The sequence below is a fragment of the Scyliorhinus canicula genome, chromosome 3 (genome assembly GCF_902713615.1).
Source record: "Scyliorhinus canicula chromosome 3, sScyCan1.1, whole genome shotgun sequence".
NCBI lineage: Eukaryota > Metazoa > Chordata > Chondrichthyes > Carcharhiniformes > Scyliorhinidae > Scyliorhinus > Scyliorhinus canicula.
In genome coordinates this window covers 64,786,101-64,811,094 of record NC_052148.1, presented here as the reverse complement: position 1 = coordinate 64,811,094, position 24,994 = coordinate 64,786,101, and the positions used below count along the sequence as shown (strand labels likewise).

Here is a 24,994-nt window from a genome sequence, read left to right as displayed (position 1 = left end):
CTTCTGCCAGGTAGGCCTTAAAGCACCGCAGCCAGTGGAAGAAGATTTCTTTTGCCTCTGCATCCTGTGGGTCGAGTTCCAGGCGTCCAGGCTTGAGGGCTGATTCCATGATCGATCCTGACTGTTCTTAAGTAGATTAAATTAATGGAACCATCAATTCACGAGACACGTGCTTTAAGATATGAATAATGGTTTTAATCTACTTACTACAGAGCCAGCCTGTTACCCGTTGAACTCTCGATGAACTGCAGGCTGGCTCTGGACACGGTTATTTATACAGCAGTCAAGGGGGAGGAGCCGTGGGCGGAGCCATGGGTGGAGCCCTGTACAAACTCCTGAGCATTCCCAGAGCTACTACCCCCTAGTGGTTGGATAACGCTACTGCGCTTACAATGGTATTGGTAAATACAGTGTGAATTACTACGTTACATTCACCACACACCCCCTCTGCCTTGTCTGCCTTGTGTGTGTGGGCAGAGGGAAGGGCAGTTAAAGGGGTAATAGAAATTTGCTTGTTGTTATTCAGTTGTATTTCATGATAAGTCTTGGTATAAATAAGCAATAATTGTATTTAAACCTGGTGGCTGTAATTATTGGGCAGCCAAGGGTCAAAGAATTTTGGACTTTTTATAAGAATTATATTGTGACTCTGGAATGAGTGGGGCTGAGATTGACTTTGCACTTGCCTAGGGTACCGTAACATCTTTTGGGGGCTCGTCCGGGATCTTTGGAATTGTAGACTGTGGACTTGGCTTAAAATTTAAAAGAGACACCAGGTTTGTAGTGATAGAACAGGATGGCACCTAAAGCTGCTAAAATATTTCTCAAGGTGGACGACTTATCTTTGGTTTATTTAAAAGAGCTTCGCAAAGACAAGCTAGCCGAATTGGCAGGCAAATTAGAAATCGAGGTACCAGCATCCGGTGCTGGGGATGTGCTGAGCGGATGCACAAAAGGTGGCTCTCGTCCTAAGAATTCAAAAGTATGCACTTTTAGTTGAAAATAGCCCCCAGAACCTTGAAAAAGCTTCCCCTCACCTTCTTCAATCAAAATATAAAGAGCGATGCCGAGCATAGCAGCTCCAGAAGCCAAAAAGAGACAAAAAGCAACAGAAGCAGGAGAAGTGAGTGAACGGGACAGTGGACGCACAAGGCGAAGAAACTCCAGCCACACCCGAAAGAGAGGAACCAACAAACCTCACAGAGAGCTGTCTCTCTCTCTCTTTCTCCCCCCCCCCCCCCCTCCCCTCTCTCCCCCCCACCGCCCCATGGAGGACATGGAAGAAGTTCCTCACAGGGGAGCTCAAAAAGGACATCAAGTTCAACTTGAAGGCAGCGGTCAAGGTGGAAGCACTGCCTACCACAAAGGTGGCCCTGGACAAGAGGAGAAGCAACTAGAGGCCATGGGGAACACCATTAAACAGCTGGAAAAGGCCAGAGCGACCGGATATTCATCCTGGAGACGGAGATAGTGAGGTTGCTGGTGACACAGGGGAAGATAGAAGACCAGGAGAACTGGTCATGGCACCAGAATCTGAGGATAGTGGGCCTGCCAAAGGAAACTGAGGAAACCCACAGACTATATGAGCCAGATGCTGGGAAACCTGGTGGGAAGGGACCGCTATCCCAACCTGTCAGAGATAGACAGGGCCCACAGGTCATTCCGGCTGACACTCGGGGCCGGGAAGCAGCCAAGGGCAATAATCGCCAAGATGCACCGGTACCAAGACCGGTAAAGAATTATTTGCTGGGCCAGGCAATCAAGGGTATGCAACTTGGTGGGCATGAGATTCGGACATACCAGGACATTGGGGCAAACCCAGCCAAGTGCCGGGCAGAGTTTAACAGAGCAAAGGTGGCCCTGTTCAAAAGTGGGGTGAAGTTCAGGATTCTGTACCCAGCCAAATTATGGGTCACTTACCAGCGCAGGGAACACTATTTTACGGCCCCTGCGGACATGAATAAATTTGTTCAAAAGAACAGGCTGGGAAGGCAGCAACAGAAGCAACGGTCAAACGGTCACCAGGAAACACTTTAATATTCACAGGATTCTGAACCTGAGAGCTAAAACACAGAGGAGGGGGTAAAGACAGCAGAGCGAGGAGTGAGTAAGAAGGAGGAAGAGGGGAAGAAAAGTAGTGGGTGAAGGAGAGGCTTAGACCGAGCCTAGGTGTGTGTGTGTGGGGGTGTGTGGGGGGGGGGGGGGGGGGGGGGGGAGGCACCACACTAGCAGGAAAGCTAGTTCTAGGAGGTACAAGTGAGGAGGGAAGGGGGGGGTTCGGTCCATCTACCACTGGGGTGAGAGTGCTTGGCGATGGGGATGAGAGTGAGGTAGGGGCATATTCCATCAAAGGAGGGATAGTGAGGGGAGGTAAACTGTGGGGGGAGGGGGTGAAATGTGGGGGGACAACAGTAGGGAGGGGGGGCGGAGGGGAGGGAGAATCAGAACCATAGGGGCAACAAAGGGACAAGGGGGGGAAGGGCTCTAGGCTGGCTATAACAGGCCGCACATGGCAGCACCAAACAAAATGGCACACTGACAGCCACTTTGGAAGGTCCCCAAACAAAGGGAAACTCCGGAGTGCAGGGGCTCATCCACATTATCTACACCAAGTTGGCAGCAATATTGGGTGGACCCTGGACAAAGGGAAGCCCCGGAGCACAGGGGCCCAACCTCATGTGGAGCACGGTGACCGTGACCATCTTGGATGGCCCCCTAACAAAGAGAAATCCCGGAGTGCAGGGGCACATCCACAAGGTAAGCATGTCTGATTCCGCATGATTGCGGGGGGGGGGGGGGGGGGGGGAGAGAGAAACCTCCCATCAGAACAGTCTTTGCCCACCTGAAAGATATAAAAACTGGCATAATTTTTCTCCAAAAGACACACCTAAGGGAGAAGGACCGACTGCAGGTAAGATAGGGCTGGGTGGGACAGACGTATCACACTTGCTATGTGACGAGAGCCAGGGGGTAGCCATACTGTTTAATAAGAGGATAGCATTTACTACAATGAGGACGGTTATGAACCCAGGGGGATGGTACGCCATGGTCAGCGGTGTCCTGGTAAGGGCACCAGTGGTTCTGGTCAACATGTCCGCTCCCAACTGGAATGACACGGAGTTCATAAAGAGGACGATGGCGGAAATCGCCAACATAGACACACCCTGACAAACATGGGGGCGGGGCGGCGAACTTTAACTGTGTACAGGACCCACAGATGGACAGATCAAACCCCAAGTCAGGAAGACCTCAAATATGGCAAAATAACTAGGTGCCTTACTGGAACAGATGTGGGCAGCGGAGGTTTATACACTCAGGGAGAAGGAGTTATCCTTCTGTAAGGTACACAAAGTATACATGCATTGACTTCTTTGTGGTGGGAAAATTAGTGCTTCTCGGGATAGTAAAAACGGAATATCCTGCGATCGTAATCTCTGACCACGCTCCACACAACATGGATGTGAGGTTGGAGACGGGCTGTGTGCAACACTCCCCATGGAGTTTGGACATTGCCCTCCTTGCCGACAAAGCTTTGTGCGAGAAAATATCACAGGCCATGGATGGGTCTATTACCAGTACGCAGAATGGGGAAGTCTCAACCTCATGGGAGGCACTGAAGGCTGTGATCAGAGGTGAGATTATTCCTTATAAAGCATGTAGATACAGGTGGCTAGGTAATAACTGTTCAATTCCATACTGGAGGTGGACTGGTGATACTCCAAGGCCCTGACCATAGAGCTTCTGGCATAGAGTGAGACTCCGTGCTCTCTGTTCCCTCTCTGTATCCACTTCCAGGGGCAGGAAGCACCATTAGAACTGGGAAAATGTCACGGAGAGCAATAACTCCATGCAGACGGGGAAGGACCAGATGGATTCCCGGCAGACGTCTGCAAAGAATTTGCGGCAGCACTGGCCCCGCACTTGTGGGAGATGTTCACTGATTCGATGGTAAGGGATACTCTGCCTCCAAAGTTAGCAGAAGCCTCAATCTCTCTGATGCCCAAGGAAAACAAAGACCTGACTGAATGCGGGTCCTACAGATCCATCTCGCGGTTCAATGTAGACACAAAAATACTGGCCAAGATCCTGGCTAAGCAACTGGAGAACTACATACCAGAGGTGGTCGCAGAGGACCAAAGGGGCTTTGTTAAGAGTAGGCAGCTAAAGCGAACATCAGGCACCTGCTAAATGTGATAATGACCCCATCTGGGGAGAGAACACCAGAGGTAATGATCTCCCTGGATGCAGGAAAAGCCTTCGACAGAGTCAAGTAAAGTACCTCATTGAAAGTATCCTCATGGCTAGCATGCGGTCTCACACCACCAGCTCTAAATAGTTCCAGCTGCACAGGGCAAAAGGCAGGGATGCCCACTGTCCCCACTTCTATTCGCCCTGGCAATCGAGCCACTGGAGATCGCCCTCAATGGCGAAAAGTTGGAAGCGGATACAGAGAGGGAACAGAGAGCACGGAGTCTCACTCTATGCAGATGACCTGCTCCTCTCCATCTCGGATCTTCAAAGCAGCATGGATGAAATCACAAGTCCCTTGAAAGAGTTTGGTGTCTTCTTGGGCTCAACCTGAGCAAAAGTGAAACCTTCCCAGTGAACCGGCAAGGAAGAGGGGCAGATCTGGACTGCTGTTCAAACAAGCCCAAAACAAATTCTGCTACCTATGGATCCAAATTGCCCCCGACTGGACGTGGATCCCCAAATGGAACCTGAAAGAACTGGTGGAGGAAGTAAAGAAGGCCCTGCAGACACACTTCCATTCTCCCTGGCAGGAAGCGTACATAACGATGAAGATGAATGTGCTGCCCAGGTTCCTCTTCCTGTTTAGATCCATATCGATCTCTATCCCCAAGGCTTTTTTTTAACAGAGTAGACAAAAAGATCATGGTGTTTTCTTTGGGGGGAAGAATCAATGGATCCCCAAAAAAGTCCTGCCCTCCCAAACCTACAATGCTACCATTGGGCAACCACAGCAGAATGAGTGAGAGGGTGGATGAGGGAGCCGGGAGCAGAATGCTTAAGGATGGAGGAGAGCTCCTGCATAGGAACATCCCTCAAGCCCTTGCCACAACAGCGCTCCCATCCCCGCCTGCCAAGCACAAACCCAGTGGTAATAGCTACGCTTCGGGCATGCAACCAGCTAAGTCAACACTTCGGCCTGACAGAAAAGTCCACCATGGCCCCCATCTGCAGTAATCACAGGTTTTTTTGCCAGCCACAATGGATGCCACCTTTAAAAGATGGAGACAGGATGTGGGGACATTGACAGTTAGTGACTTCTACATGGATGTTAGACTAGTGACGGTAGAAGAACTGATAGAGAGGTTTCAACTGCCCAAAGGGAATGAGCTACGACATAAATAGATCAAAAGCTTTCTCTGTAAGGAAGTAATGACGCACCCATGGACCCGGGATACTCACTGATAGATGAATTGTTGGACAAGGGCGTCATAGGGATGGATAACTACAGGGAACTATGGGCTCAGTCATCCCTTGACGAGACGAGAGAAATGGGTGGAAGACCTTGGAATAGAAGTAACGAGAGGAATCTGGATCGAAGCACTGAATAGGGCAAACTCCACTTCCACATGCGCAAGGCTAAGGGTAATGTAGCTTAACATGGTGCACAGAGCGGACCTAACCAGAACCCAAATGAGCAGATTCTTCTCGAAGGCGGAGGACAAAGGTGAATGGTGCCAGGAGAGGCCGGCCAACCACACCCACATGTTCTGGGCATGCCCCAGACTTGTTGGCTCCTGGACAGCCTTCTTTGAGGAAATGTCTCAGATTGTGGGGCTGAGGGTGAAGCCGTGCCCAAAAGAGATGGTCTTCCGGGTCTCAGAACGCCAGATCTCTTTATGGAGGGGGGAGTGGGTTGGAGGGGGTTGGGGGGGGGGGGGGGGGGGGCGATGCCCTAGCCTTTGCCTCCCTAATTGCCCAAACAATCCTGCTTGGCTGGCGATCAGCAGCACCACCCAAAGCTGAAGACTGGCTGTCCGATCTGTCGGAATTTCTCCAACTGCAGTAAATCTGGGCGGCACTGTAGCACAGTGACTAGCACTGTTGCTACACCGCACCTGGGTCTCAGGTTTGATTCCGGGCTTGGGTCACTGTCTTTGCGGAGCCTGCACGTTCTCCCTGTGTCTTTGTGGGTTTCCTCCGGTTGCTCCGGTTTCCTCTTGCAAGTCCTGAAAGACGTGCTGATTGGTGAATTGGACATTCTGAATTCTCCCTCAGTGTACCCGAACAGGCGCCAGAATGTGGCGATTAGGGGATTTTCACAGTAACTTAATTGCAGTATTAATGTAAGCCTACTTGTGACAATAAGAATTTTAAAAATCGAATTCGGCATCCCGGGGTCAGAAGACCAACTTGGTCCAGGACCTGTTTGCAGCAAACAGCCAATAGAGCAGGAGTGAGGAGGATCCACAGGTAGGCCACAAAGCGCAAAGGAAAGGGAAGAAGGAAAGGGGGAGGAAGTGGAATGAGGGGGGTAGGGAGCGGGAGGGAAGAGGGTGAAAACCAACAAGGCAGACAGCGGAAGGTCGAAAACACAACCGTAAAGGAAGGACCGGGATTAGGGTTGGAGTATTATTATGTCTTGTATCTGCTGCCGTATGAACGTGCTCTTCACAGTGCGTTCCATACACACTGATGTAAAATTTTATAAAGAGCCAATAAAAACATTTAAAAAAAGAAACATAGGTACTAGAGCTAGGAAGGTGGAGATAATTAAAGTGATTGCTCAGCATTTAAGTTTGAAAGAAATGCAAGAAACACAGCCTGGGTTATGGGAACAATCAGTAAAATTAGCTAAAATCCAGTTACAAATAGAACAATTGCAAATACAGCAAAAAGAAAACAAAATGGAGATGCAGCCAAAGGAGAACAAGCTGAAGCAAAAAGAAAAAGAAAGCGATCTGAAGCAAAACGAAAGGCAAAAGAAATGGAGGTGAAGCAAGAAGAAATGGAGATGGAAATTGGATTGGATTTGTTTATTGTCATGTGTACCGAGGTACAGTGAAAATTATTTTTCTGCGAGCCGCTCAACAGATAATTAAGTACTTGGGAAGAAAAGGGAATAAAAGAAAATACGTAATCGGGCAACACAAGGTATACAATGTAACTACATAAGTCGGATGCATCGGATGAAGCACACAGGGTGTAGTGTTAAAGACGTCAGTTCATAAGAGTGTCATTTAGGAGTCTGGTAATAGCGGGGAAGAAGCTGTTTTTGAGTCTGTTCATGCATGTTCTCAGACTTCTGTATCTCCTGCCTGATGGAAGAAGTTGGAAGAGTGAGTACGCCGGGTGGGAGGGGTCTTTGATTATGCTGCCCGCTTTCCCCAGGCAGCGGGAGGTGTAAATGGAGTCAATGGATGGGAGGCAGGTTTGTGTGATGGACTGGGCGGTGTTCACGACTCTCTGAAGTTTCTTGCGGTCCTGGGCCGAGCAGTTGCCATACCAGGCTATGATGCAGCCAGATAGGATGCTTTCTATGGTGCATCTGTAAAAGTTGGTAAAGGCTAGTGTGGACATGCCGAATTTCCTTAGTTTCCTGAGGAAGTATAGGCACTGTTGTGCTTTCTTTGTGGTAGCGTCGGCGTGGGTGGACCAGGACAGATTTTTGGAAATGTGCACTCTGAGGAATTTGAAACTGCTAACCATCTCCACCTCGGCCCCGTTGATGCTGACAGGGGTGTGTACAGTACTTTGCTTCCTGAAGTCAATGACCAGCTCTTTAGTTTTGCTGGCATTGAGGGAGAGATTGTTGTCGTTGCACCAGTCCACTAGGTTCTCTATCTCCCTCCTGTATTCTGACTCTTCGTTATTTGAGATCCGGCCCACTATGGTCGTATCGTCAGCAAACTTGTAGATGGAGTTGGAACCAAATTTTGCCACGCAGTCATGTGTGTATAGGGAGTAGAGTAGGGGGCTAAGTATGCAGCCTTGCGAGGCCCCGGTATTGAGGTCTATTGTGGAGGAGGTGTTGTTGTTCATTCTTACTGATTGTGGTCTGTTGGTCAGAAAATTGAGGATCCAGTTGCAGAGTGGGGAGCCAAGTCCTAGGTTTTGGAGCTTTGATGTGAGCTTGGCTGGGATAATGGTGTTGAAGGCAGAGCTGTAGTCAATAAATAGGAGTCTGATGTAGGAGTCCTTGTTGTCGAGATGCTCTAGGGATGAGTGAAGGGCCAGGGAAATGGCGTCTGCTATGGACCGGTTGCAATGGTATGTGAATTGCAGTGGATCAAGGTGTTTTGGGAGTATGGAGGTGATGCGCTTTATGATCAACCTCTTGAAGCACTCAGGGCTTCAGGTAGTCATTGAGGCACGTTGCCTGGTTCTTCTTTGGCACCGGTATAATGGTGGTCTTCTTGAAGCAAGTCGGGACCTCAGAGGTCGAAATGAGGAGGTTGCAATTAGAGAGAGGGAAAGAGAGAGGAAATAGAAAAAGGGAGCGAGGAAAAGGAAAAAGAGAGAGCCTTCCAGCTTCAGGGACTGAAAATAAGCAGGGAGCTGACAGAAATTAGAGGATTTTTTAATCCATGAATGGAGCCCAGTGGCGATATGTTAAAATTTATCCAGGCCCTCCCAAAATTTGAAGAGAAGGAAGTAGAAACCTACTTAGGGTTTTCAAGAAAATTGCACCCCAAATAGAGTGGCCAAGAGCAAAATGATGATGTAGAGATGCCGGAGTTGGACTGGGGTGAGCACAGTAATAAGTCTTACAACACCAGGTTAAAGTCCAACAGGTTTGTTTCAAACACGAGCTTTCGGAGCACTGCTCTTTCCTCAGGTGAATGGAGAGGTATGTTCCAGAAACATTTGTCTATATAAAACATTTCCAGAAACTTTTGTCTATATGAAACAAACCTGTTGGACTTTAACCTGGTGTTGTAAGACTTCTTAAAGTGGACATTACTCATGCAGAGTAAACTAGCAAATCAGGCATAGGAAGTTTATACTTCCCTGTCAGAGCGAGTGTCTAAGAATTCTGACCAGGCAAAAAAGCCTATTCTGGATGCGTATAATCGTTCCCGAGGCATCTTGGCAAAAAGTTTCGGAATTTAAGGAGAAGCCAGGACAGGCTTATGCAGAATTTAAAAGGGTTAAGCAGAACAATTTTGATAGGTGGGCATGAGCATTGGGAGTTGCAACTACATATGAGGTTCTAAGAAAGGTGATTTTCTTGGAGGAATTTAACAATTCCCTATCTTGCTAAAGAAAAGTTCTTATTTGGGGAAAAGCTGATTTTTATTATACTGAGCTAATGTAGCTAAAGTGGACTAAAGCAATTATTTGAAGATAAATCTGTGTCAGGAAAAGAGGGTTCAGTACAAATATATTCCCACTGACCTTAAACCTGCTTGGAAATGGGGATTGAGTGAGTGAATGGGACTGATTAGATTGATCTGGAGAGTGGTCATGGACTTGATGGGCTGAATGGCCAATTTCCATGCTTTAAATGACTTTATAGCTCTATATATTCCAGGACACTTGAGTTAATCTATGAGAGCCATCTCCACAGTGTGGTTTATGGATCAGAAACAGGACAATTTTTTATTTTCAACGAGCAACTTCCAGAGTGGCAATCAGCATCGGAGTCAGAATCGGGTTGGGGAGAGTCCGGCTTGGTGGCAGAGGGGAGTCACTGGTGGAGGGGGAAGGTCAGATTGGGTCTGAGGAGTGTAGTTGAGGTTTGGCAGCCCGGGGAAGGGGGGGGGGGGGGGGGTGGGGGTGGAGTCCCATGGGGATTCTGAGGTTGGGGCGTGGGGCCCATGTAGGGGGGAGTCCCAGGGGTGCGGTGGTGGAAGGAATGGGAAGACTCTGGGGGGCGGGGGAGTCCTCTGGTGGGAGGATGTCCCATGGGCGGGGTGTAGTCTTGAGGTGGGGGAGTCCAGTTGCATGTAGTTGGGTAGTTGGGGATGGGGCGTGGCGGGGCGGTGGTTGGGGGAGTCGATGGTGAGTGTGCCCTAGTGTGGGGGATGTTCCAGGAGGGTTGATGTGAGTCTGTACAATAGTTATCCAGAAGTTAGAAGTGTTTTGAATTCTTCTAACTTGATATAAGACACACCAAACTTTCCAAAGTTTGCATTTTCATCTGGTTCCCAATGCAGGGCAATTGCCCAAAGCAGGTTTGCACTTCCTGGGCAATTTGCCATGCAATCCTTACCTGGGAATGTCTGGAGGGGCTTCCCCATCTCATCTTTGTGCTACCCCTCAGTTACACTAATCGGCAGCACAGAAGGTACGGCCCTCAGCACATCCCAGTGCTTACACCCTCCTCTTCCCCCCTCCTACTCCCTTCTAGGTTTTCAGCTCTTATTGTTTTCCTTCACAGTAATGTGTCATAACCTCCTCAACTTTTCAATCTCCTCTTTGCTGCAATGACGTAGGAAACCACCAGACACATGCCTGCAGGAATCAAACTCTCCTGACTAAATGCCTCCACCGAAGACACAGAGGCACTAATCGGAGAGTTTCTGTATCCACATTATTGTACCCGAGCTTCTCACAGCAAGGAAGGCATTCAGAAATTGGCAAACAAATTCTTGAGTTCTGACAGAAATTTTAGTCTTCAAAGTAGTACCTCCAAGACCGAGGTTACGTTTTGTCTGCACTAGGCATATGAAGCAGCAAAATGTTCCCACATCTGGTGGTAGGTTCTCTCGGGATTCCCACTATTGATTAAGATATTTGTGAAAGTTCTGACTACGGTTGACTCTATGATTCTGTCTGGAAGCAGCAAGTGCCGGGCACCGATGGAGCCAGAGATGCGGTGCGGAGAGTAGAGTGCCAGGGGGAACAGCCAGGGATGGGAGAGGAGACTGGGGGACATGTGTGGGCAGGGGCCTTCAGCCGACTACCCCCTCCCAGCACCACTCCACCCCCCACCCCCCCCAACCCCCTTTGTGATTCCTACCCGCCTCACTATGGAGTAAAGGCTCTGGGTTGGCAGTAACAATGTGTCTGCTCCATGGATGGAGGATGGTGATGACTCGCTCCATGATAAGCTCTGGTGCTCCGCATCATTCGACAACGTTTGACTCCTGCCCACGATAACACTGTGCATCTGGGTGAGCTCTGCATGTGATTTGACCAATCCACCATGGTGGATTGAATGAAGGGAGAATGAAGGGCTACATGTGTTCTGTCTATTACCACCTCCAGATACTTTGGAAAATCATGAATTTGAGTTCCTTAAGTAATTGCAATATTACATATATATGATTTTATATTACATTAATATCAATAATTTATAATATTTTTCCAATAGGTTAATGCCCCACCTGCAGTGCAATCTGCTAAAGCTATATCAAAGAAGTCCAAGAAGGTAAGGAAGATTGGCTGATAAATTTATTTGAAAATGAACAATTTAATATCACCAGTGTAAATAATTAATATTCTCACAGTTTAAGCATTATTATTTGGAAAAATATTATCCATCTAGAATAATACTAGCTAGGAAACTGATTCAGAGATGAGTTGTTAAAAGTAAAGGCCTAAAAATGTAATTGTCTTGTACCCATTTTTGTGCTTCTAAAAGTTTGCATGAGTATATCGCAGAATTAAAACAAAGTCATTTTGTTACAGGATGATGATGATGGAACTGACATGGGAGACGGAGATGACTGGAATTTGGGGAAGTCACTCATCAAACCTCCTGATCAGCTGGAACTTACTGAACAAGTAAGTAACACCTTATGGTTATGATTTAATTATACATTTCATGGAAAATTGGAGCATATGTTAATCTAAAATTGTGCAAGAAACCGTCTTTAAACTATATGATATAAATATTACATTTATGTTCTAATAATTTATCTGCTGCAGGTTTTAAATCCTTGCTAAGAACTGTAATTCTTATTGTGTATTATTTAAGCCGAAAGATGCGCAGTTTGGGTGCATTTCTAGCCCCTCCAATCTTTATGCTTCTTCCCATTATCGCTTTATTTTTTGAAGTTATCAACCCTTGCTGGGGCAAAATTCCATTGTCGTTAGCAGTACATTTGTACCTCTCTAAAATGGACAATCTTCATTTAGAAATTTGTGATAATGGATATTAATTTGTGGAGAACTATCCAAACTTTAATTACCATAGTTATCAGATTGGCGAATTCAGCATCAGCCAGGATTTGTAACATTTCAAAAGTGACTGTTCTCCATATATGATTGGGAGCTCTTTAACCAGAGCTGAAAAACTAGAGTTCTTTGCTGGAAGGCAACAGATAGAGAGATCGAGCTAGGTCAAATTGGATAATGGATGTCACAGAGTAGCTGCAGACACACCATAGTGGATGTGTGAGGAAGGCACAAGACAGACAAGCATGACATACCATGACAGTAAATTTCCTGGCAGGAGTATCTACAAGCATTGAGAGAGAGAGATTGAGAGGTAACTAAACCAGGCTGCAGGAACTTTAGAAAATACTTTCTTTGAAAGTTTTAGAAATGGAACAAGCAGGGCAACACGGTGGCGCAGTGGTTAGCATTGCTGCCTCGGGTCGCTGGATTGGACACGCTAAATTCCCCCTTAATTGGAAAAAAAGAATTGGGTACTCTAAATTTAAAAAAAATGGACTAAGCAAAATCGATAAAACACACGATTACAGTAGTGGAAACATGGGATTTCATCAGGTAGTGGAGAAGCTATAAAATCTCTACAGAAGGTCTGCACTGAGTCTGCACCAACTCTACGAAGAGCACTCTATCCATGTTCACTCCACTGTCCATCCTGTCTAATACATGACAGATGCAGTGTCGTGGACAAATGTGAAGTTATCTACTTTGGACTGTGAAACAGAATGGTGGAGTAGTATTTAAATGGTGATAGATTGGGAAATGTTGACAGACAAAGGGACCTGAGTGTCCCAGTACACCAGTCACTGAAAGCAGACATGCTGGTCCTGTAAGGAGTGAGGAAGGCAAATTATACATTGGCTTTTATTGCAAGAGGTCTGGAGTACAGGAGCAAGGATGTCTTACTGCAGCTGTACAGGACATTGGTGAACCACACCTGGAGTATTGTGTGCAGTTTTCGTCTTATCTAAGGATATACTTGCCATTGGAAGAGTGCAGTGAAGGTTCACCAGACTGATTCCTGCAATGGCAGGATTGAAATTACACAAAATGGATGTGAAGAAAAAGCATATAGTGTGTGGGATTTTACCATGCCCCCTATGGTGGACTCACTGTGGGATGGGGGAGGAAGAATGTTGCGGGAGGTATAAATATTTGTTCCATGCTGGTGTAAAATGTCGACAGGATCTTCCCCAACTGCCTGGCATGGCGGGTTGCATTTACCACCAGAGACCGGCGTAAAATTGATTTGCATCCCGGTATTGAGATGCAGAGGAACTCTGGACTCGAATTGCTTCCCCTGTGCCCGATCATCCGTAACCCAGCAGGAAATCACGTTGGCCCAGAATATGCTTAAAGCAGCATGGCATGTAAAAGTCTGTACTTAAGAAGGTCTTGAGCAGCTTGTAGAGATGGAATAGGAAGATGGAGGTCCGCAGCCACCGGACCCTCAAACACAATGTGAGCACTGGGTGGGTGGAGTATCAATCACGTGGATTTTCTCCATGCAGCAGCATCCAGGAGGTGGTTGTTCTCAGCACAGCAACTTCACCCAGGAATACAATCTTCATTCAGGCACTTCACCCAGGAATCAGACTACGTTCAGAGATTTGGCCCAGGGATTGAACTTTCATCTAGAGATGTCATTCAGAGTGAAGTCCTCCACTTAGCCGAGGGGAACACCCAGGGATGAGTTGCCAAATATTTGTGTTGTAGATCCCTGTGTCCTCCTTGCAATCTCTATTTGCCTTGTTAGTACATTGGTACCTGGGCGCCTTTTAAACATGGTGCCCAGATATGATGATGGGACGCACGCCATCCAGCCCGCCACACCACGCGATATGTTGAGAAATCCCTGATAACATAAGTACATAATTAATGAGGCTGGTATTGCACGATACAATTGAGCCATAAAATGACAAAGCACAGAAGGGAGCCATTTGGCCCATCTTGTCCATGCCGACCCAAAGACACCCGTAGCCCTTCAGCTTTCTGCACTTAAGGTGCAGACACAGGTCTGCCTCCACCACCAACTCAGGCAGCGAATTCAAGACACCACCATCCTCTACGTAAAAAAGGTTTGTCCCTGCTTGGCTTGAATCTATGATTCCTGTTTTTTGAACTCTCTGTCAAGGGAAACAGGTTCCTCCTTTCTACTCTATCTCTACCCCTTGCAATTTTGTACATCTCAATCATTCCACCCCTCAGCCTTATTTGTTCCAAGGATAACAACCCCAACCTATCCAATCTCTCCTCATAGCTACACTTGCAAGCCAAGATCTCTCACTTAATTTACCTCTTTCTGAATATTCCCATTTATTGTGTATTCCCTTTTACTGTTTTACCTCCCTAAATGTATTACCCAAATTATCAGACCTGAACTCCATCTGCCACTTTCCTGCCCACACCACCAACCCATCTTATCATTTTGGAGCTTACAGCCTCTACATTATCGATTACACGGCCAATTTTTGTGTCGTCTGCAAATTTCCCAATCATGCCCACCACGTTCAAGTTCAAATCGTTAATATATGAAATAAACAGCAGGCATCCCAATACCGAGTCCTGCGAAACAGCTTTCCATTCGCAAGAGCAGCCATCGACCATTACCCTTTGTTTCCTGTTACAAAGCCAACTTTGGATACCTTGTGAATTTCCAGCAGCCTCCGGGCAGGAAACCCCGTCCCGCTCCCACTATGGGACCCAGTCCTGGAAGGGATAATCCAGCCCAATGGAATGTAAATGACAATTCTGTGTCTATACTAACATTGTCATGAATTTCTTAAATGGACAATGGGAGCACTGAAACTCTGGTCGCAAAAACTAGCTTATGGTAAGAAACACCTCAGTAACTCATATCTTGAGTAACCAAGTTCAGTCAGGCTGGAAGACAAAGATCACAGAAGGAACAGATCCTCTCATTAAAGAAATGATCCTGACTAGCATCCCTTTACTGGCAGAGAAAGTGGGGCTATCCTTTTTTTCCTACGGAATTGCAAAACAGCTAGAAACCTACTGTGGCTAGGAGTACATTACTGTGAATTCATTTCCAGAAACCTCCAACCTCCATTGTTTTCAATGAACAATGAGAGTCCTCAGGCCTGCAAGGTTTTTAGCTACCATCTCAAAAACACAAGAGTAAGAGTGACTTTTGGACTCTGTTGACAACCTAAGCGCACGTTACCTCATTTTGTAATCATCTTTTCTTGTGTGTTTGCATCTAGTGTGGTTGACTGAGTGGGTACTGTTGTGATTAGATTATGGGTGTTGAGGGAATAAATTTAAACTTGATTTAAACTCAAATTTCAGTTTGCGTGGAGGTGTGTTTGAATTTGTGCAAGTTTCCTGACATAAATGTATAAATGTATACTGTAAGAAAATGATAATGTAACTCACTGTCCAGCTGTTGATTCTACATGAGATATTTATGTGTGAGCATATAAATAATGTTGGAGAGGAATAGATCCCTTCAAGCCTGCCCAACATAGCCGAAGTCCCTTGTGCCACTTCTAGTGTAATCTCCAGAGGTCAGCATTGCAGTGTATCTGAAATGAAATGAAAATCGCTTATTGTCACAAGTAGGCTTCAAATGAAGTTACTGTGAAAAGTCCCTAGTCGCCACATTCCGGCGCCTGTTTGGGGAGGCTGGTACAGGAATTGAACCGTGCTGCTGGCCTGCCTTGGTCTGCTTTCAAAACCAGCGATTTAGCCCTGTGCTAAACCAGCCCCTGGAAAGAGTGAGAGTCAAATTGTAAGCCACTACAAATGTTATTTTAACTGGATCATTTAATCATGTGCTGCATGGGAACTGCAGGTCTTCATATATTCAATGGCACAACTTGCTCCAGGGCCTGCGAAGGTGCACTGTGTGAAGATAGTTCATCATGTTCATTGTCAGATAGGTATACTAAGATCAGCAGTTAAGGTTGGTGGTGACGCATTTTGTGTGGTCATTCAGGATGTGAAGATTGGTAATTACCCTGTCATGATATCCTTCTTGTAGAGCTATTGAAAGCATATCATACTGTGATTAAGTGGCTGCAGAGAAAGAATCCAAGAATAATTAGTTAAGGTATTCATATATCTTATGTAACCTGCCACTCGCCATTCAGATCTAAACAGTCCATATCAGAATTTTGCCTTGGCTCAGTTGTAGTACTCTCACCTCTGACTCAGAAGGTGGTTAATTCAAACCTCACTCCAGAGGTTTGAGCACATAATCAGTACTTAAGCAGAGTACTGAGGAATTGCCGCATTGTTGGAGATGTTGTCAAAAAGATGAAACATTAAATCAAGGCCCTAACTATTGTCCAAGTGAATGTAAATCATTTTTTGAACAAGATCAGAATGTTCTGCTATCTGGACCATTGTTTATCCCTCAACCATCATCACTAAAACCTGGTTATTTATATTGCTGCTTCTAGGACCTTGCTATGTGCAATTTAGTTGTTATATTCCCCTACATTCCAATAGAAGTACTCCATTACTTGTGAAGCACTTTAGGATGGCCTGAAAGGCAGTACTTTAATGCGAGTTCTTTGTTTTCCCTCTTTCCTTCATGATGTCTCATGATCTCTTGGGAATAGAACCTTGCTTTGCACTAATTGTGCTGAAGTAAGATCTGGCAACCTTTTTCAACAACCTTGGTGCCCTGGCAATTAGGAAAAATATACATCTCTGACTCTCAAGTATTCCATTGTAAAATGTTCCCTTATTCTAAATAGGGGATGTTACACAATTGCTCTCAATATTCACGAGGGCAGGCGGTGGCATCGTGGCATTGTCACTAGACTAGTAATCCAAAGACCCCGGGCAAGATCGGGTTCAAATCCCACCATGGCAGATGGTGAAATTGAATTCAATAAAAATTTGGTATTAAAAAGTTCAATGATGACAATGAAATCATTGTCGATTAGTGGTAAAAAACCCATCATTTAGGGAAATGTGCCGTCTTTCCCTGTCCTGGTCTACATGTTGCTCAGATCCATAGCAATGCGGTTGATGCTCAAATGTCCTCTAGAGTGCAATAAGGGATGGGCAATTAATGCTGGCCCAGTCAGTGACCCACATCCCGGGAAACAATAAAATAAAAGTGCCAGTAGAAACAGTTGGACACACATTTCACATAGGCATCCTTTAAAAGTAATGTCTTGCAAGCTTAAATGTCAAGAAATAGGAACATCAGAATTAGGAGCATAGGTAGGCAAATCAGCCCTTCGAGCTTGCTCCGCTATTCAATCTTCGTGATCTCAAATTCACCTCTCTACTGTTCCTCATATCCTCATATCCTCATATCCTGTTCCTCATATCCCTTTAATCAATTTTTTAAAATCAGAAATATATCTATCTCCTTCTTAAAATTATTTAATGACTCAGACTCCATGCACTATGTGGCAGCGAGTTCCACAAATACACCACCCTCTGCGAGAAGTTGTTCCTCCTCATCTCAGTTCTAAATCTAACGTCTCTCAACCTGTAACTGTGACCTCTTATTCTAGATTGCCCTACAAGGGGGAACATTTGGTTTACGCTTACTTTATCAATCTCTTTTAGTATTTTATATACCTCGATCAGATCCCCTCTTATTCTTCTAAACGCCAGTGAGTATAAACCCCAAACTGTTTAATCTCTCCTCATACGTCAACCCTTTCATCCCCGGAATCAATCTGATGAACCTCCCCTGAACTGCCTCCAATGCCACCACATCCTTCTTCAAATATGGAGTCCAAAACTGGACACAATACTCCAGATCTGGTCTCACCAACATCCTTTACAATTGCAACACTTCTCTACTTTTATACTCCAGTCCTTTTGCAATAAATGGGAGCATTCCATTTGCATTTTTAATTACATGCTGTACCTGCATACCAACTTTCTGCAATTCATGAACAAAGACACCCAGATCCCTCTGCCCAGACGCATTTTGAATCTGCTTTCCATTTAGAGAATAATTTGCCTGATATTTTGTTTGACGAAAATGGATAACCTCACATTTATCTACATTAAACTCCATCTATGAAATTTTGGCCCTATCTCCTAGCTATATATATCTATTTGTAAAATCTTTATCTCCTTTTCACTGCCTGCGTTCCCACCTATTTTAATATCATCTGCAAATTTTGCTATGTTACACTCTGTCCCTGCTTGCAGATCATTTATATAGATTGTAAACAGAAGAAATGGTGGGCGAGATTCTCCCAAAACGGGAGAAATCGTAAAGCTGCCGTAAAACCCGCGCGGGTTTTACGGCAGCGCGCCCCTTCCCGACCGGGGACCGATTCTGGTCCCCGGTCGGGGCTAGCAGCCCGACGCCGTAGGCTCCGGCAAGACGGGCTTAACGAAAATCGTTAAGCCCGCTTGCCGGAGTTAGCGCCGGCTGACGCGTCATATGACGTCGGCCGCGCACGCGCAGTTTGGAAGACTCCAACCCGCGCATGCGCGGGTGACGTCATCGCTTTTTTGCGCGAAACCCGCGCATGCGCGGGCCGGGTTGCCCCTCAGCCGCCCCGCGAATGGATACTGCGGGGCGGCGGAAGGACAAGTAGTGCGCGCCAATCGGTGCCATGGTTATTAATAGCGAGTTTGTGACGCCGTTTTTACGAACGGCAAGACCAGGTGTGTTTGCCGTTCGTAAAAACGGCGGAAAGGGCTGGGACTTCGGCCCATCTAACAGCTGAGAATCGCTGCCGGCCATAAAAAAACGGTGGCAGCGATTCGGGTCGGGACTTCGGCGGGGGGGTGGGAGAATAGCGGGAGGGCGGCAAAAATGTCGGGAAGGCCCTCCCGCTATTCTCCCACCCGTCGTGGGGGGCGGAGAATTTCGCCTGGTGTGTTTGTCATTCCCATATTCAATGGAGCAACATTTTACGGTGGATGTTTCCTATGATGTGAGTTCCTGCAGTCCCAGAAAAAAACTGTTGAGATGGGACAGAACTACTCAGTCAAAGAGAGGTCCTTCGGCCCATCATGTCTGTGCCGGTAAAAATCAACCATCTAAGTATTCTAATCCCATTTTCCAGCATTTGGCCCAGAGCTTTGTATGCCTTGGCACCACAAGTGCACATCTAAATACTTCTTAAATGTTGTGAGGGTCTCTGTCTCCACCACCCTTTCAGGCAGCAAATTCCAAACTCCCACCACCTTCTGGGTGAAATTTTCTTCACATCCTCTCTAAATCTCCATCCCATTGTATTAATTCTATGCCCCCTGGTCATAGATCCCTCCACCAATGGGAAAATGTACGTCCTGTCTACTCTATCTATGCTACTCATAATTTTATACATCTCAATCATGTCCCCCCTCAGTCTCCTCTGCTGCAAGGAAAACAACCCACGTCTATCCAATATCTCTTCATAATTAGCATTCTCCAGCCCAGGTAACATCTAGGTAAATCTCCTCTGCACCTTTTCCAGTGCTGTCACATCCCTCCTATAATGTGGATTCCAGAACTGTACACAATATTCTAGCTGTGGCCTAACCAACATTTTATACAGTTCCAGCATAACTTCCCTGCTTATGTCTCTGCTAATATGACTTCATAACCACTTTATCCACCTGTCCTGTTACCTTAAGGAAATGGTATACATGCACAACAAGGTCCCTCTGGACCTTGGTGCTTCCCAGGGTCCTGCCATTCATCATGTATTCCATTGCCTTGTTTGTCCTGCCCAAGTGCATTGCCTCACACGTATCTGGATTCAATTCCATTTGCCACTGATCAGCCCATCTGACCAGCCCGTCTATATGGGCAGCACTGAAGCACAGTGGGCAGCATTGTTGCTTCACAGCTCCAGGCTCCCAGGAGCTTCTCACAGTAACTTCATTGCAGTGATAATGTAAGCCGACTTGTGACAATAAATATTATTATTATATCCTTCCGTAATCGAAGGCTATCCTCCTCACTATTTACCACTCCACAGATTTTTGTATCATCCGCGAACTTACCGATGAACCCTCCTGCATTCAAGTCTAAATTATTTTTATAAACCACAAACAGCAAGAGCCTCAACATTGATCTTTGCAGGGCCTCACTGGACAGAGGTTTCCAGTCAGAAAAATATCCCTTGATCATCACCCTGCCACTCGGCCAATTTTGGATCCAATTTGCCAAATTTCCTTGGCTCCCATGGGCTATGACCTTTGACATCATGTTCCCTTGTGGGACCTTATCAAAAGCCTTGCTGAAGTCCAAGTAGACTACGTCAAATGCATTGCACCTAGTCACGAAAAATTCAATCAAGTTGGTCAGAAGTGACCTCCCCTTAACAAAACCTTGCTGACTTTTCTTGATTAACCCCTGCTTCTCCAAATGGAAATAATATAATAATCTTTATTAGTGTCACAAGTCGGCTTGCATTAACACTGCAATGAAGTTACTGTGACAGTCCCCTAGTCTGGTGTCTGTTCGGGTACACTGAGGGAATAATTCAGAATATTCAATTTACCTAACAAGAATGCCTTTGGGACTTGTGGGAGGAAACAGGAGCACCTGCAGGAAACCCACGCAGACATGGAGGGAATGTGCAGACTCCGCACAGACAGTGACTCAAGCTCTCAATCAAACCCGGGTCCCTGGCGCAGTGAAGCAACAGTGCTAAAAACTGTGCTACTGTGCCGCCCTAATAATTTAGATCAATTCTGTCTCTCAGAATTACTTCCAATAGTTTCCCCAGCACTGAAGTTAGACTGACTGTCCTGTAGTTCTCTGGTTTTCCCCTTCCTCTCTTCTTGTCCATCTTTTATTCCCAACTGCTCTATTTATGATGTTGACTGACAATGAGCATTCTAGACGTAAATGTCTCTGCGTGAAAGGTGAAGAACTTCCAAAAAGAGATATTGTGAATTGTCATAAACACCCTGCAATTTTGTTACTATGAGTGTAAGTTCAATAATGTTTTACTTGCAGCACATCCAGAAACATATGCTTGTCAGAATGATTGATTTGGAATGTGGTGCAACACAGTAATATGGATTCTCCAACTTGTGCTCAATTTGAGCATTGCTTTTCACTATGAAGTTTGCAATCACTGACTTTCACCTTAACAATATACCATATGATCATCTTTTAGGAATTGAAGGAAGAATTTACTCGTGTTCTTACAGCCAACAACCCCCATGCTCCACAAAACATTGTGAGATTCAGCTTTAAAGTGAGTATTGTAATTCTCCTAGCGGTGTATTTTAAGGAAAAATAATTAAATACGTTTTTGTGTATTCTGAAGAATTTGACAGAAATTCCAATCAAAGACTAATATCAACAGTTTGGTTGGAAACCATGTGATTCAATACGTTGCAAATGAAATAATCTAATTTCTTTCCATAGTCCTCAAAAATGATAGGTGAGAAATTGGGCTTAATGACACCTAATTGTTATTCGGGATCCAAGATGGTATGTGTATGCATTGTATATGCATATTTTGGATGGGAAATATGCTGGATACCATCTTGGCAAAGGTAGGAATGCATATGGAGTGAATGTCTGCTAGAAATATGCAGAGCAGGCAGACTATGAAGTGCTGATTTCATTCAGGCACTGCCATTTTGGAACTCTACACTCCAGTTCACACATGTGACCACACGTCAAGCAGCAAGAAGGACTTCCCTTCACCAGTTATGTAAAGGGATCAGTAACTTACAGGTTTGATGTTGGTTGATTTATTCTACTTGTTGCTATAACTTTATAAGTGTTTGTTGCTTTCTTTAGTTTTTTTCACATTGCAAAAGTCCACAGAGAGTGGTGTGGCACGTGCCGAATGAATTTATACTGGCTTCAACTCTTCTGCACAAAGAAATTGCCCCATACATGGATGTACTATTTGGAGAATGAGCAGAGGTCAAGCAGAACAGGACAAACTGCTAGAATAAGGAGGAATAAGAAAGTGAGAAGGGCTCTCAGCAAGAGATCTCGTCCCACAGTATTCAGGGAACAATTATCCTGCTTGAACCTCAGTGAGGCATGATGTGTGTGTTGTTTCTGCTTCACTAAGGAAAATAAGAACAAAAGAGATAGGAGCATGAATCTTTTGAACTTACTCCCCATTCATTAAGGTTGTGGGTAGTCTTCAGTCTAATCTCACTGTCCTGCACCATCCCATGTTTCTTAATTCCTTTTGAACTCAAAAATCTATGAATCTTTCTCCTGAATATACTCACTGACTGAGCATCCACTGTTCTCTGGTTAGGACATTTTAAAGATTCACAAGAACACAGGAATTAGGAGCAGGAGTAGAGTATATGGCCATTGAGCCTGCTCCACCCTTCAGTATGAATAAGACTGACCTTGGGCTTTAACTCCACTTACCTGCACAAGCCCCACATCCCTTGATTTCCTTAGAGACCAAATATCTGTTTATCCCATCCTTAAATGTATTCATGATGTGGAGATGCCGGCCTTGGACTGCAGTGAGCACAGTAAGAAGTCGTAGAACACCAGGTTAAAGTCCAACAGGTTTGTTTGGAATCACTAGCCTTCGGAGCATAGCTCCCTCAGCAGGTGAGTGAAGAGGTAGGTTATACAAACACATAAATTGACAAAGCCAATGATGCAAGATGATACTTTGCATGCGAGTCTTTGCAGGCAATTAAGTTTTTACAAGTCCAGACAGTGCGACTGGAGAGAGGGATAATCACAGATTAAAGAGGTGTGACCTGTCGTTGGTACGATTTCACAAACCCAGGCCAGATGGTGGGGGATGAATGCAGTGATACATGAATACAAGGTCCTGGTTGAGACCCGATTCATGTGTGCGGAACTTGGCTATCAGTTTCTGCTCAGCGATCCTGCATTGTCATGCGTCCTGAAGGCCGCCTTGCAGGACGCTTACCGAAGGTCAGAGGCTGAATGCCCTTGACTGCTGAAATGTTTCCCGACTGGAAGGGAACATTCCTGCCTGGTGATTGTCGCGCAATGTCCATTCATCCGTTGTCGCAGTGTCTGCATGATCTCGCCAATGTACCACACTTCGGGACATCCTTTCCTGCAACGTATGAGGTAGACAACATTGGCTGAGTCGCACAAATATGCCGCGCGTACCTGGTGGGTGGTGTTCTCATGTATAATGGTGCTATCCATGTCGATGATCTGGCAGTCTTGCAGAGGGTGCCAGGGCAGGATTGTGTGGTGTCGTGAGCGCTATTCTCCTGAATGCTGGGTAGTTTGCTGCAAACAATGGTCTATTTGAGGTTGGGCAGTTGTTTAAAGGCAAGTAGTGGGGGTGTGGGGATGGCCTTAGCAACAGAAATGTTTGTCTTCAACGATGACATGTTGAAGGCTCTGAAGAAGATGTTGTAGTTTCTCCGCTCAACGCGAGTACTGGACAATGAAGGGTCCAATGAAGGGTTGTATCCCATGTTTGTCATCCCGTTCTTCCGAGCTTCTTTCAGCGTCTGTAGATGTCTGTTACATTCCTCCTCATCTGAGCAAATCCTGTGCATATGGAGGGCTTGTCCATAGGGCCTGGCTTCTTTAATGTGTTTATGATGGAAGCTGGAGAAGTGGAGCATCATGAGGTTACCCGCGGGCTTGAGGTAAAGCAAAGTGCTGAGGTGACCGTCCTTGATGGAGACGTGTATGTCCAAGAATGCAACCGATTCTGGAGAGTAATCCATCGTGAGTCTGATAGTGGGATGGAAATGATTGATGTTATCGTGTAGTTGCTTCAGTGATTCTTCACCGTGGGTCCAAAGGAAAAAACTGTTATCAATGTATCTGGTGTATAGTGTCAGTTGAAGTTCCTGTGCGGTGAAGAGGTCTTGTTCGAACTTTTGCGTGAAGATGTTGGAGTATTGAGGTACGAATTTGGTCCCCATGGCTGTTCCATGTGTCTGGATGAAGAACTTGTCGAAGGTGAAAATGTTGTGATCCAGGATGAAGCGGATGAGTTGTAGAATTGTGTCTGGAGATCGGCAGTTGTAAGTGTTGAGTACTGAGGCTGCTGCAGCAAAGCTGTCATCATGGGGAATGCTGGTGTAGAGAGCCGAAACGTCCATTGTGATGAGGAATGTTCCTGGTTCAACTAAAAATACTCAACAATGGAGCATCCACGACTCTCTGGGCTAGACAATTCCAAAGATTCACAACACTTTGAATTATGTAATTTCTCCTCATCTCAGTCCTAAATGATCGTTCCTGAATCCTGAGATGTGTCTCAAACTTTTTATCCCATAACTAGAGAAACAGTCTCTCAATGTCCAGCAGGCCCCTTCAGAATCTTATGTTTCAATGAGATGGTCTCTCATTCTTGTTATGCTCATTGACAGCTTCAAATTCCTAGGTGTGCACATCACCAACAATCTATCCTAGTCCACCCACGTCGATGCTATAACCAAGAAAGCACAACAGTGTTTATACTTCCTGAGGAAACTAAGAAAATTTGGCATGTCCACATTCATTCTTACCAATTTTTACAGATGCACCATAGAAAGCATCCTATTTAGCTGTATCACAGCCTGGAATGGCAACTGCTCAGCCCAAGTCCATAAAAAACTATAGAGAGTCGTGAACACTGTCCTGTCCATCACATAAAATTGCCTTCTGTCCATTGACTTTGTCAACACCTCCCGCTGCCTTGGGAAAGTGGGCAGCATAATCAAAGACATGGATTATTCTGTCCCACATGGATTATTCTGTCTTCCAACCTCTTCCATCGGGCAGGAGAAACATAAGTCTGAAAAAAATGCATTAACAGGTTCAAAAACAGCTTATTCCCCGCTGTTACTAGACTCCTAAACGACCCCCTGGACTGAACTGATCTCTTCACACATCTTCTCTGCTGAGTTGTACCAACCTCCGTATGCTTCACCGATGCCTGTGACTATGTATTTACATTCAGTATTTATGTATGTCCTATGTTTTTTCATTTCTGGACTGTATGCAGAACAATACTTTTCATTGTACCTTGGTACA

General features: G+C 45.6%; 1 protein-coding gene across 4 annotated transcripts in view; it reads left to right on the top strand.

Moving 5' to 3' along the window:
• The window catches only part of dnai1.2 (dynein, axonemal, intermediate chain 1, paralog 2), a 313,232-nt gene that overhangs the window by 6,161 nt on the left and 282,077 nt on the right, over positions 1-24,994 (top strand). For all 4 annotated transcript variants that reach the window (XM_038790653.1, XM_038790652.1, XM_038790651.1 and 1 more), the window contains 3 exons: positions 11,288-11,344; positions 11,605-11,700; positions 21,159-21,239. In XM_038790653.1, coding sequence (XP_038646581.1) covers positions 11,288-11,344; positions 11,605-11,700; positions 21,159-21,239 — 234 coding nt within the window. The remainder of the gene's footprint in view (positions 1-11,287; positions 11,345-11,604; positions 11,701-21,158; positions 21,240-24,994) is intronic.